This window comes from Camellia sinensis, chromosome 8 (assembly GCF_055761805.1).
Source record: "Camellia sinensis isolate YWXY chromosome 8, ASM5576180v1, whole genome shotgun sequence".
NCBI lineage: Eukaryota > Viridiplantae > Streptophyta > Magnoliopsida > Ericales > Theaceae > Camellia > Camellia sinensis.
The window spans coordinates 135,738,309-135,752,285 of NC_138968.1; the positions used below are offsets into that span (position 1 = coordinate 135,738,309).

Genomic DNA, 13,977 nt, shown 5'->3' on the forward strand with positions numbered 1-13,977 from the left:
TTCATAAACATATACATGAAAAGTAGTGAGAAATAATATGTATGAAAGCAAAAGGATAATATAACACCTAAAATATACCTAGAAGACAGCATGGCAAGAGAAAATATCAAGCAAGTTCATCAAACCTTCATTGGAAAAGGGGTCTCTTTGTTTAATATGTAACTAGTAAGCAAAAAGGACAATAGCCATCTATTTGTCAAAACACTCCACTGTGTATCAAAACCTACGATACTATTCACTGGTGTCAAAGACAGAGACTAGGATTACTAATCTATTCTGAGAAGAGATAGTCAGATTATGCAGCTTACTACTACCAATACTTACATGTCTATGGCCCAAAAACTAGATTGATCCTAATTCCGAAGTAGGAACTCCAACAGGCTACCAGTTATGTAAGAAGCTGCAAAAAGAAAATTCCTCTTCAAGGCTATTTCGAGTGTGCTCTCATCTGCTTCTTCCTCATTTGTAACTTTAGACAAAACAGGATCAGTGTTCACCTTCCCCTGCAAGTCCCCATTTGATCCATCGAGCAAAACAAGGCTCTCCACATAGGTACTGGCATAAAATGAGCCTTTGACACCACGCAATCCATGTTTCTCAATGCGCTTGCTCTCAGGCTAATACGAAACCGTATCTCCACCTCTAGTCCCCATAAGCAATTCGCCACTCTCCCTAAAACCAAACACCAACGTTAAACCTCCCTGAAAGTCAACATTATATTGTTTCGTCCACGACTCCACAACACCATAGTCTTTCATCACCCATATGGAAACACATTTATGGTTTGCACTATTATCAATAAAACTCACCACAATCATAGTCCCAACTAAATGAACTCCCAATTGCAACGGGAAAGTAGGAGCCACTGTTTCCGGGAGCTCAATCTCATGGAACAATTCATCACCAAAACCAAATGATAAAATCACATTATGGAATTTACCATCCCCAACTCGCTTGTATGCAATCCAATGTGCAAAACCACTCAGAAAAACATGTTCCCAGAAATACTCAACCATATTATATGAAGGAACACCACAAGTCAGGGCTTTCCAAGAACCGGTTTTAAGCGAGTAAACCTCAACTTTAGGAAGAGGAATTGCATTTTTTCGCCTCTCAAAGTGAGAAATTCTAACTACCTTATAGTCATTGGTTCGCAAATCGAAGCCAAACCCTAGAACAGACATGTAAGGAATATAGGAATCGAGAGAAAGACTGGGTTTTGGAAGGGCCACATACCTGCGAATCATGGGGTTCCAAAGGATTATATTGTGTTTGTCACCAAACCGATCGTCGGAGAGACAAACCAAGCCATTACAAGTACCAACAACCCTGAAATAGAAGTGGGTTTTGAATGGAGAAGTGAATTGGGCGTAGCGGTTGAAGGTTTTGTTGTCGAAACGCAATGAGTAGTGTTCTTGATTGGGATTGAGACAAGTGTATCTGAGTAGGAGCAAGTGAGTGAGAGTGTTGTTGGTGGACTTGTTGAGGTGGGTGTTGATAAAACTAGGGCTGGCGATGAGAGATCGCCATGGTTTCGACACACAAGTGAATCGAAGCAAAGATTTTACGGGTAATCTGGAGAGAATTTCGATCAATACCTCTTCGGGAAGGTAGTCCGACATTGTTGAGGCTATCAGAAAGAGAGAGTGTCTAGCTTTGACTTCCCATTTTATTTGCGTCCGGATCCTCTAGAGTAACTCTCTAGAGTGATCCTCTAGAGTGGATGATCCGACGGTTCAGAATCGTCTTCAGTTGAGGATTTTTTTTTTAAAAAAAAAAAAAAAAAAAAAAAAAACTATTTTTTGCGATTTCAAAATTTCTCCTAGGCTGAAGAGGTTTATCAGACGAGCGGGAAGAACCAAAGCTGCGAAAGAAGGAGAGAGGGAAGAAGAGTTAGAGAGGCTGCTCCGTCGTGCATCCCGTCGGCCCACCGTCGCAGTCGCCCCGTCGCCCCACCATCGTAGTCGCCACTGTCCTGCCGTAAGCTTCGGTCTCTCATCTCATTCCCTATTCCTGTCTCTTTCTCTCTCCCTCTGTCCCTCTCTTTCTCTTTGTTCTATTCTTGTCTACCAACAAGTTAGGCTTTTTTATTTCATGTATTGCTTAAATCAGTGATTTGCACCCTTTATACACATATATGTGTGTAGATATATATGTGTGTAAAAAAAAAAAAAACAGACCCTGCATTCCAATCTAATCTATTTTACATAAAAAAATATATTTCAATCTAGATGAACTAAAAATCAAACTGGTGAATCTGAATTATCAATCTTCATCTTATCTAATGAATCAGTTTTTTCTTGATCTGATCCATTGTTATGAGCATTTGTTCCAGTACTCATTTAGTTGGAATGCTCACACACCAAGTGTTTGATAATTTGCTCCTTCGAACTTTACCAAAGTTTAAACCTGCAGATGGACTTATTTACATATTGATTAACATGAAAGCCTATGTAGTAGAAGATAAGTACGTAGATGTTGTTCCTAAATGTCAAGGTGATGTATACTCAAACAAAGCCTTTGTTAATTGTTGGTATGTGGCCTAAATGTTAAATTGATGTGAAATATTACAAAAATACGAATGATAAATCTAATTAATCACTTAGTGATATGATTTGTTATAATTAAGGATTATGCTTGACATAAATGAATGCATATTTGGCCATGATATGATATGATATGAAAAATTATTTTATCTTGTAAGGATCATGTGCTAGGTCCTACATGTTTGAGTATGCTGGCTTATCTTCATGATGTGGATAGAATATAGAATATATATCTTGTAAGGATCATGTGCTAGGTCCTAATTCTCTTACTATAGCATAATCCCCAACCCCAATAAGCACTCCTTACAGTGACAATCCATAGCTCTCAAACAACCAAAAATGCAGCAAACTATTAACTAACAGTTACATCTGCTCCTTGTACATCTTACAAACCAATTATAAAACATTTTTCCTCAACGTGGTATATTATCAACGGTCAATATTTTCTCTCATGTCCTATCAAATAGTAATCTTGAATGGCAATCTAATTATATAGACACCCTTCTAATAAAAGTTGGTCACCAAATCAACTCATAAAATGTTCTCACCCCAAACTTTCCAGGTGTTTCACCAGAAAATATCCTCTCTATCCTCCGGGGACTGGAATAGCGAATCACAAAATGCATCCAACATCTCCAAGTAAAGGCCTACTAAACAGCCAAACAACCCTTTAAAACACTAACATAATTCAGAAATCCATAATTCCATGAAATTTGCTAACCCTGTTCAATTTTCACCTAACACTAAGGTCCCCCTAACACTCCCGTACTTCCCTTCTGCCACCCTCAACAAGTTCACTTGACTTGAAATCATAATTACAATCATCTACTTAACAAGGCTTAGCAGCCAACCAGCCCACCCTAATAGCATATTCATATCATGTTGTCACTGTATCTCGTACCTGTTTCCAAGCAATAATAGCAATCCCACTAGGTAAAGAATTCATTCTGTCTTCCCTGATGAGAACAATAGTCTGGTTGTGCCATCTTGACATCATGTCTTGTGAAAATTAAATGAAATTCAAAATCATTCAAGGATGTTAGCTTACACTACTAGCTTCGAGACACTGCTTTTACTTCCTTACACAATTTTCCACATTCAAAATGTTGCAAACTTTTCTTCCTTCACAGTCTATGAGCAAACTAAATAACTAAAAAGGAAAAATGTAATTCATTAAAAGAAGAAATGGTGGGACTTAAAAGACCAAAAACATTAGTCTCTTCCTCAAAATTTTTAAACAAGGAAATCCCCAAAACCTAGCTAAGACACAGAAGAAAAAGGTGCAGCATCATCAGCCACGTTAGAGTCACCAACATGGCTCCATGTGATCATAAACTAAGCTTGTATTGTTCAATAAATAAGTGTGTATGATACAAACTTGATTATTAACGATGCATCATTCCATAAAATAGATTTGGGTTACCATCCAGCCTAACACAGGTAAGAAGTTAGATAAGTCGAATTCAAAAACAGAGTTTTTTTGTTGTGCAAATTTACGTTAACAACATTGTCAAGGTGCATCATATGTGCGCAGGCCAGGGCCTAAATTATGAAATGGACAAAAACCAAAAGTTCATTAGGATTGAGCTGTACATATATTCTATCTAATCTATTCTAGTACATTGGTATTCTATCTATCTTATAATATCTGTACATATATTCTATCTAATCTATTCTAGTACATTGGTATTCTATCTATCTTAGTTTGAATCTTAGTAATATTCTTGCATTATAAAATAGTTTTTCCGCAATTTTAGATTATGTTAACTTTTGGAATGTGCGAACAATATATAATTTATGATAATTTTGTTTAATAAAAATATAAACTTCATTAGGATTGAGCTGTTATACTGTGATAACTTGACTTTCCTAACACACTTGTTAATAACTTGTTTTTTATGCAGAAAAAAAAATGGCTTCATCTTCTATTGATAATACGAACTTAAGATTAAAGCAAAGGTTTTGTAATTGTGGAAGAATAGCTTCCATGCGTATTGTACGAACCAATGCGAATGGAAATAAAGGACGTGTCTATTTTGTTTGCCCAAGAAAATATGTAAGTACCTGTTATATAAATGAATCTGTTACTTTTTACAAATTTCATTTGTTCTTTATTGATTAATTGATTCTTGTCCAATGTAGGATTCGAACGACCACTGCAATTACTTCAGGTGGTTCGCAGATGATGACGACGACGACATTACCTCATCAATCCGTGCCAATGTTGACGACGACGACATTACTTCAAGGCTTGGTGAGCATGATAGAAGGCTTCAAAGGATTGAGAACATCTTGAAGGCAGTGACTTATGTCATTGTATTTTGTGTGTTTTTGTACTTTTTCATGTAAATGACTCAGTTCTTAAGTTTTCGAACATCCTATGAATGTAATCTACTTTTCTACTTGTTTTGTAATTTTTTTTTGGTGCTTCAAATTCTGAACAAGTGTGTAACAGGTTTATTTGAGATGAAATGTGTTGAATGAACAGTTTGTGAAAACTATTGAGTTATGTTGGTTGCTTATCAGTGTGTATTATATGTGATGGTTTGCAAAAAATAGGTACATTAATTAACAATGTGTTGAATGAACAGGTACTTAACAGTGTATTTTTTTGGACAATGGCTGAACATGTTGAATGGTTGAACATGTTGAATTGAAATGTGTTCAATGAACAGGTTGAAGGAAATCAGTTATTTCTGTGTACATCACTACATTAAAATTCTGATTGGTACATATGCAATTGTTGCATGTTTCCACAGTTTATAGGTCAAAATATTGAATAAATTTAAAGGTGCTTTGGTTTGTGATTGAAAACTCTTCAAACAGGATTGAAAGTGTATCTGAAGTTAGAATCGTTCACTCTGCTTCTGGTTTGTGATTGAAACAGGATTCAAACAGGTTTGTGATTGAACTGTAGAAGTGCCTCAACAAATGCAATAGACGATGGATCATTAGAATTTTTCAGTGAAAAATTTTCCCTCTGTAACACATTCAGGAGAATCATGCGGGTTGCCCCCTGCAAAACTGATGCTTGATCCATTCAAAATCCGTGCCCGATCATGAGATGATGAATATGCACCTAATTGAGCCCCCAAGGCATGCATTGCAAGTGTTCTAATGGTTCTAGGAACTATTTCTTCAGACCTGACAATCCTAATTAGCTCATTTGTATACTCTGGCTCATTAGCAAAAAAGGATACTAGTGCATCATGAGCATCACTAGACTGCACGAGCACAATGAATGCAGGAAGACAGACCCGACTGTACAACCTGCATACTCTAGGAGAACGAAAGGCATGAGCATATCTGATTCTGGTTAGCAAGGAGAACCTGTGCTCAAGAGGTACATTGTAGTCCTCAACACACTGCTTCAAAAGCAACAGATCATCCTCCTTCCGGAAATGGAGATATGGGATGTGAATAACACACCCATGTGAACCTATGCTGCTGTTGTGCCCTTACACCAGCAGCTGCATCTGTTGTGCCCTTACACCAGCAACTGCATCCGGAATGCTGCCATAGAATGCCACTATAACAAAAACCAACAACAGGTTAGTGTGCTATTCCACACTTACACATTATCTTGTGCCCAAGACAGGTACTTCAGAATTTGCATGAGGCAACAGTAAATAGAGTGAAATATTATTTCACCTTTCCTAGAATGCTGCCACCAGGAACAACCTTACACCAGTGGCTGTTGAATTCATGCTGTTTGTATGCTTCATATATATGCATAACTAAGATATATGCATAACTAAGACATATGCTTCAACAGATTACATATGCTGCTGCCCAACACAAGTTCTCTGTCCATCCAGAAGCTAATATCTATGATTATCAATTTATCACATGCTAAAAGCCAAACACAGTACCAGCATCTTTATCTTACTAATGCATATATATGAAGCTCATTCGCCTAATTCCTAATCTCTAACACAGTACGACCATCCTTATCGTAGTTATGTATGAAGCTCATTCTCCAAAGTTTCAGCAACATTTGAACAGAAAATTCAACAAAAATGAAGCAAAAACTAATCAAAAGTTCATCAACATTTGAACATAAATTTTAGCAAAAATTTAAGCAACAATTGAAACCAAATTTCAGCAACATTTCAGGTTTTGAATATTACATATCCAACAAAATGCCCTTCACAAAAATTCCGAAAACAAAATAACACTAAGATGTTCGCTTGTGATCGACATCCCCATGCCCACGGCCACAGCCACGACCACGACCACGACCGTATAGTACCTACAAAAAACAAGATATTAATATTACATCAAAGGAACCATAAATTAAAATGGAACTTTAAATGAATTAATGACAAAATCAATGAGGAAAGGTGAAAACTAAATTACTTCACTACATGCGGGACTATTTGAAGCTTGCGAGTGATAACTACTTGCATTGTTAAGCAATGCTTGATAGGTTCCATGGACGGAATACATCGATGGCATTGAAAAATGCATATTGTGATGAAGAAAACTTGGCTGCAACAATAGCAAACACATATCAATCTAAAATGATAATAGTCACCTACAAATCCGTACTAAAACTTTTTATTAAACTAACTTACATCATAGGCGGGATACATAAATTGAGATGGAGAAGCTCTAACTTGAGGAACACTCGGCGAGAATGGAGGAAGTTGAGGAACACTTGAAAATAAAGGAGCCGACTGAGGAATTAAGGGAGGTGCTTCAGGAGCACTTGCCGAAAATAAGTGAGGACTTTGAGGAGTAACAGACATGGAAGTTTGAGAAGCATTATGTGAACTTGTTTTATTTTTCTTTGCCAACGCAAGCTCCAAACCACCTTTTGTCCGCCTTCGTCCCTTGCTAGTGCACTCTTTTCTCTTGAGTCCTTTTGCTTGGACTACATTTTTATCCGCTACACCATCCACTTCAAAGCTTTCGGGGCATGTGTTGGGGGGGCTTTCTTGTTGAATAGTATCTGAACAAGGCATATTGAATTTTGCGGTTAACATGGTTTCAATGTCTGCAATTAATTCATCCGCTTTCTCGACCGTCAAATTATATGTTTCCTCACTTTCAGAAGCTCTACACGCTACTGATCTGAATATTGCCATCAATGACCTATAACGTGAAGTTTGATGCAATCTTACATCAACCTGAATATCATGCCCACACCTATCTTTCACATTTTCAGATCTTGCTTTTTTAGTCCATCTCTTCAGAATATATTGTGAAGGAATCTCTTTCAAATTGAGTCTTTCTCTAAGGATCTTCAAACAATGACTACACAAAATGCCCTTCATTTCAAACTTCCTACAATTGCAAGTGACCGAATCATCACACTCCTGCCTCACCTTCCTCACCTTTATACCATCACTATCAAGAACCGTATAAACGGTACTCTCACCATCATTTTCAATTTCTTCAATGTTGACTTCAAGGGACTTGACATACTCATCCTGAAATTCTTCAAAAATTTTATTTGTGTAAACAGCTGCAGCTTGCTCCATAATCTTCACTTTAATATTCACCCTGGGCAACTTTTGGCATAGAGCATATTCAGCTTGTAACTCTTTGTACCTTTTCTCAGACAGAACTCGATCAAAATGCATGAAAAATTGCATTAAGTTATGATCAGACCGAATGAAATCCTTCAAGAAAGCATTAAAGGATTCACTAAGTTGGGTGCTACTCATGCCCGCACCCCATGCATTTCTAACATATGGCCAATCCCATTTTTCCTTGACCCCAAATGTTAACTTCAACCAATGATTATCTGTTACTTCATACTTGTCAAGCATTTCCTCCCATTTTAACATAAACTCTTCCTCATCCTCAATGTCGTACATAAACGTGTATAAAACACTCTTCATCCCCTTATCCTTCATCGCCTTATCCTTGAAGATAGAATTTGCATGTCTTAATGCATTTTGCATCAAATGCCAAGTGCAAAGGCGGTGGGTTGTGTTAGGCATGACAATAGGTATGGCCTTAGCCATTGCAGCATCCTGATCCGTAAAAATTGTTTTTGGAGCCTTACTTGACATTGCCTCCAAGAATCTTCTAAAAAGCCATACGAAAGAATCGGCGGTCTCATCATACATCAAAGTTGCACCAAATACCACAGTTTCCCTATGATGGTTTAATCCAACAAAAGACGCAAATGGTCTATGTGCACTATTTAACTTGTAAGTAGTGTCGAAAGTGACAACATCACCAAATTGCCCATAATCCATGATCATCTGAGCATCGGCCCAAAATATGTTCGTAATCTGCTCCTCGTCGTTATCTAATTGGACCGAGTAAAAAAAAGATGGATTCTCCAATGATTTGTCACGAAAATATTGCAAAATGCTACCTGCCTCCCCATATGCTAAACTGTTTTGCCTCTTCGTTCTCAAATAATTTTTTTGGTCAAGTTTTGTAAACCCAAGCGACTCCCTTCCACCAACTTCATTACCCATGAGCTCAAATGCAGCATTAAGACGGATTCCAGATCTTTCGGCTAAATCTATTTCGGTTGCTTGTGATGCAGATATCTTCCTTTGGGATGGTAACATATGCGTACATTCTGCTGGTACGAAGATATGATTATGTTGTTCAACAAAATCACTAACAAAAAATTTCTGAATATTCCTATCCCACTTAATGACAACTCGGGCTTGACAACCAGTCCTCACTTCCTGCCTAGGATTTTTTGTTAATGAATCTCGCTTGTCGACAACCCGAAATCCTTCCTTATTACAAACAAATTGCCTTGAAGTGATTTGCCCCTCTTTGCTCTTGTTTACATAACCCCTTCTAATACTAAAGCCCAACCTTCCTCCATAAGTATTATAGAAATCATATGCTTCTTGTTCTATATCAAATGTCATGCGAACTCTAGGCTTCCAATCACACTCACCCCCGTCATTCTCATGATTGTTAGGTTCCATATCAATGTGCCAAGTCACTTAAAAATAAAAAAGTGCTCAATATTAGCATAAAAACTGTATACAAACCGAATAAGATAATTAACGAATAACAAACGTACCACATGAATATATATAAACAAACAAGGAAAAATTCTACTAATTAATAATTTTTACACTCTTATGATCAATAATTACTAGACCATATCAGGCCAAATAAGAAATGAAGCAGATAAATTCACTAGTAAAGCATCAGCTACCTTTCCATATTTCTAACTAGTCATTTTCTATAAATTGAAATCCCATGTTTGCTAACTAAGAGTTCAAAGGAAAATTAGTGCAACAAAACTAAAAAAACTGATTACTTTAATTTGTATTTCCTTGGGCCTTAAATAGAAAATACTATAATAATAAACATTTTAAGTTTCTTCTTCTTCCTCACATTTAATTAGAAACCAAATTGACAAAAGGAAAAACAAGCACAATAGACACTTCCTAAATTAATAATTGACAAAAGGAAAAACAAGCACAATAGCTTTAATTTTAGTTTATTCTTCAGCGTTGAGATTGAGGAACTGATGAGTGACAAAAATGGGAAAGAAACAGAAGTTCCATTTTTGAAATAAATTCAACTCTTAATCTCTTATCTTCAGTAAGCATTATTTTATCGGCTGCCAAACAAAGGAGGAGGAGGAGAAGATTGGGGAAAATCTCAGATTCTGGGTGAGGGGAGGAAAGTGAGAAATTTACTATTCCCAACAACATAGATAGGAATCCAAAAAAATTAAACCAACAACGAACCCAAAAACATTACAAAATGAAAATCAAATTTTGAAACAGCTATACCTGAAACAGAAAAACAAGATGCAACTTGCTTGAAGAAAAATAACTGATTCCAAATTCTCTGAAACTGATTCCAAATTCTATGAAACTGCAATAGCAGAGAACATCAAATCATCAGCTAAATTGCAAAATCGAACTTGATTTTATTCTGATTTTTTCAAATACCTTTTTATACTTGGGTTTGTCTTCACAACAGCGTGAATGAATTAAAGGAATATTGCAAAATTGATAGCAGATTTAAAAAGTGAATTCAGAGGAAGCTTCGATTTTTTGGGTCTTGAGATTATGAATATTGAAATTGATAAGTTGATTTCTAAGAAATCGAGAACATTTCAAAGCTTGAATCGTCGGGATTCATATCCGATTCCGATCTCGCAAACCCAGAAACTGATCTCCTAGTTCAGATGTCATCTAAAAATTGCTTCAACATCTCCTGGAAATGTACCTGTCCAACAAAAATTGAGTTAATTACGAGGATTGATAATCAAAAGATGGTAAAAAAATAGGAATTTGTCCCGATTACAGAGCTCTGAACAAGCATTTTCTTTGTAATATGGAAATGAAACAAACAAATCTTCACGAAGAAGTAGAGAAATCAAAGCCAAATCCACTTCAAATCCCATGTTCCCAAGTCTCAGTATTTTTTTGTCCCAATATACTCTCAACTGCATCATTTCTTGGACATTTTGAGAAACAAAATTCTCGAGATATAAAACTATACTGTTGAAGTGTATTGAGACAAATGAATAAATAGATTTGATAACAAAAGAATCGTGACTGCATAGATTGATTTATATCATAACAAAATACCAAAAAGGGCAGGTGTGTGTGTGTGGAAGCAAGCATTGAAAATCTCTACACAAAAAAGATAGAAAATCGAAGTTAGACAACAATTTACAAACCTCAATCGCGAGCTCCAGATCTTCTAATAGAAGAGCGAGTTCAACATTTTAGTTACTAAATCTCATCGAATTTCCATGAAAATCTCTCTGTTTTCTGTAATTTTCCGAGAAACTAGAAAGAAAATTGAGAGAGAAAAACAGAGAGATAAAAGGAGGTTTGCTTCTTTCCACTGGAATGATATTCCGACGGGATACACGGCGGGGGCGACCTGGTCTGTAACTTTTCTTCCCTCTCTCCTTTCGCAGGTCTGCTTCTTCCCGCTGGAATGATATTCTTCAGCCTGGGGGGAATTTTGAAATCGGCAAAAAATGTTTGTTTTTTTTTTTTTTTTTGGAAGTCCTCACCAAAACGACGTCGTTTTGGTGAGGAGTATTCTGAGCCGTCGGATCATCCACTCTAGAGGATCACTCTAGAGAGTTACTCTAGAGGATCCGCTCGCCTTTTATTTACCCTGATCATTATTTTATTTATTTATGATTATTTTCATGGAGTGGGTTCTTAATTAGAAAATTTACTTATAAATTCCATATTGAGAAATGTTGTTCTATCTAATCTTGAGTGTTTTTTTTTGTAAATCATTTTGTCTTTTTTATATTTGATATGGTATCTTTGTTTGTTATATTTTATATTTGGTATGGTATCGTTATATTGTATAAACATCAATATACTGTATCACATATTGATGTTTGATGAGGTTGAAGATGTAATTGATGTTTGACAATGTTCACAATGTTGATGATGTTTAATGAGGTTGAAGATATAGTTGATGTTTGATGATGTTCACAATGTTGGTGATGTTGTAGTTGATGTTGATGATGTTTTATGATGTTGGTGTTGTTGATGATGTAGTTAATGTTTGATGATGTTGATGATATTTTATGATGTCGATGATGTAGTTAATGTTTGATGATGTAGTTGATATTTGATCAATGTTGATGATGTTTTATGATGTTTGATGATGTAGTTGATGTTTGATGATGTAGTTGGTGTAGTTAATGTTGTTGATGTTCAGAAATGAGGGAAATCTAAAAAATACCTATAGTGAGCTTTTAACATTCAAATAGGACTTATTAGTCTACAAAATAAAAGGCAGGACCAAATGATTTAACATATTAAAAATTGGGATTTGTCCTTACTAATTCTTTTATCATCAGATTATTTAGTATAGTTTTTTATTAGAGAAAGTTGTTGAAAAATCTAATTTAAAAAGAGTATAAAGTATTAAGTTTATCATTTGTGAAATAGTTTGGTGAGATGTCATTTTGTTAGTTTTAAAGGACATTTTGTTTTTAATTTTACCTATTAATTTATTTGTTGACTGTTTTTATCTATTGACTTATGTTGAATATCTGTTCAAAATTTTTCTATTTGTTCAAAATTTTTCCACTTATCTATTCAAATATCTGTCCAAATTTTATTATCTATTTAATTTTTTCACTTATTTGTTCAATTTTTTATCTGTTTAATTTTTTTTTATCTATTTAACTTTTTTATCTGTTCAAATTTTTAATATATTTTATTATTATCTGTTTCTCTCATCCTTATCTGTTCAACACAAAAATAAAACAAAAATAAAAAATTATCTCTTTGATTTTGATCATCATAGTCATAGTCATTATTATCATCATCATCATTATCAATAACAACAACACAACCACAACCACCTTATCTATTACAATACCAAGCCAATCCAAACCTACTTGTTCAATTTTTTTTTATCTGTTAAAATCTCTCTGACTCTCTATGTCTCTCTCCCTATCTGTTACAATTTATTTCATCATTATCTTTATCAATAACTACAAAAAAACAAATAAATAAATAAATAAACATTGAAGATCTATTTAATGGTATTACAGATTTGTTTTATCATCACCAACAATATTCATCAACAACAACAATAACAAAAGATCAGCAACTATCAACAAAAAAAAAAAAAAATTGTAAATAGAGAGAGAGAGACAATGCCATCTAGAGGCTCACAAGCAACCCAAAAGCCCAACAATGGCTTCACTCGGCTTTTTGCCGACTTCTTCACTTTCCCTTAATATTCAACACATCTGACCACTGTATTAATAGTTTGCTGGCGGATACAGCGAACGAGCCGACGAAGGAGAGCCGATTGATGGCATTAGCTGAGATAGAGATGAGCATGAAGATACTGCCAAAGCTCGAATGTAGATCTACAAAGTAGGAGTGCAGATCTGGAGACGCTGTTCTAAGCGAAGCTAATGCTGATGATCTGGTGCCGAGATGCCGATGACAGCAGTGAAGCCAAAGGAGGCATAAAGGATGGCGAAGAAGAATGTCTTCGGTGGTTGTGGTAGTCGTTGAAGCCACCGTCGTTAGCTACAACAATGTCGAACTCTTGGCTGTTCAGATAGGCGTAGCGGTGAAGTCGAGAGAGAAAATAGGCGAGAAGAAATAGAAAGGTTTGGGGGAAACATAGATAGAGAGAGAAAGAGGGGTTTGAAGTAGAGGTGAATAGCGGATATTCCGATCTGCCAAAACCGACCGAACTGAACCGATCCGCAGCATTTTGGACAGATGCTTGATGACGAGTGGACAGTTGCAAATTGATTTTTATCAATCCGCCTAGTTTTGGACGGATGACGGATTTGAGGTTTCTTTGGACGCAACTGAATCGCCAAACCGCGAGCACATCTAGTAATTTGTAAAACTCTACGTTTTCAATTTGTTTAGATATTCTGTTTATGTTTTCAATTAAAAAGAGTTTAGATATTCTGTTGTGTTTTCGATTTGGACATCCTTTTACCAAATGACAAGTGTCGATATTTGGT

At 35.8% G+C, this 13,977-nt stretch overlaps 1 protein-coding gene across 1 annotated transcript; it reads right to left on the reverse strand.

Annotated features, from left to right (window-relative positions):
* Window positions 1–104: 104 nt before the first annotated feature.
* LOC145788682 (F-box protein At3g07870-like) lies at window positions 105–1,628 on the reverse strand. The gene has a single exon (XM_082883547.1). The coding sequence runs from the start codon at window positions 1,620–1,622 to the stop codon at window positions 618–620; it is 1,005 nt and encodes a 334-aa protein (XP_082739673.1). The 5' UTR covers window positions 1,623–1,628; the 3' UTR covers window positions 105–617.
* Between the last annotated feature and the right edge of the window lie 12,349 nt (window positions 1,629–13,977).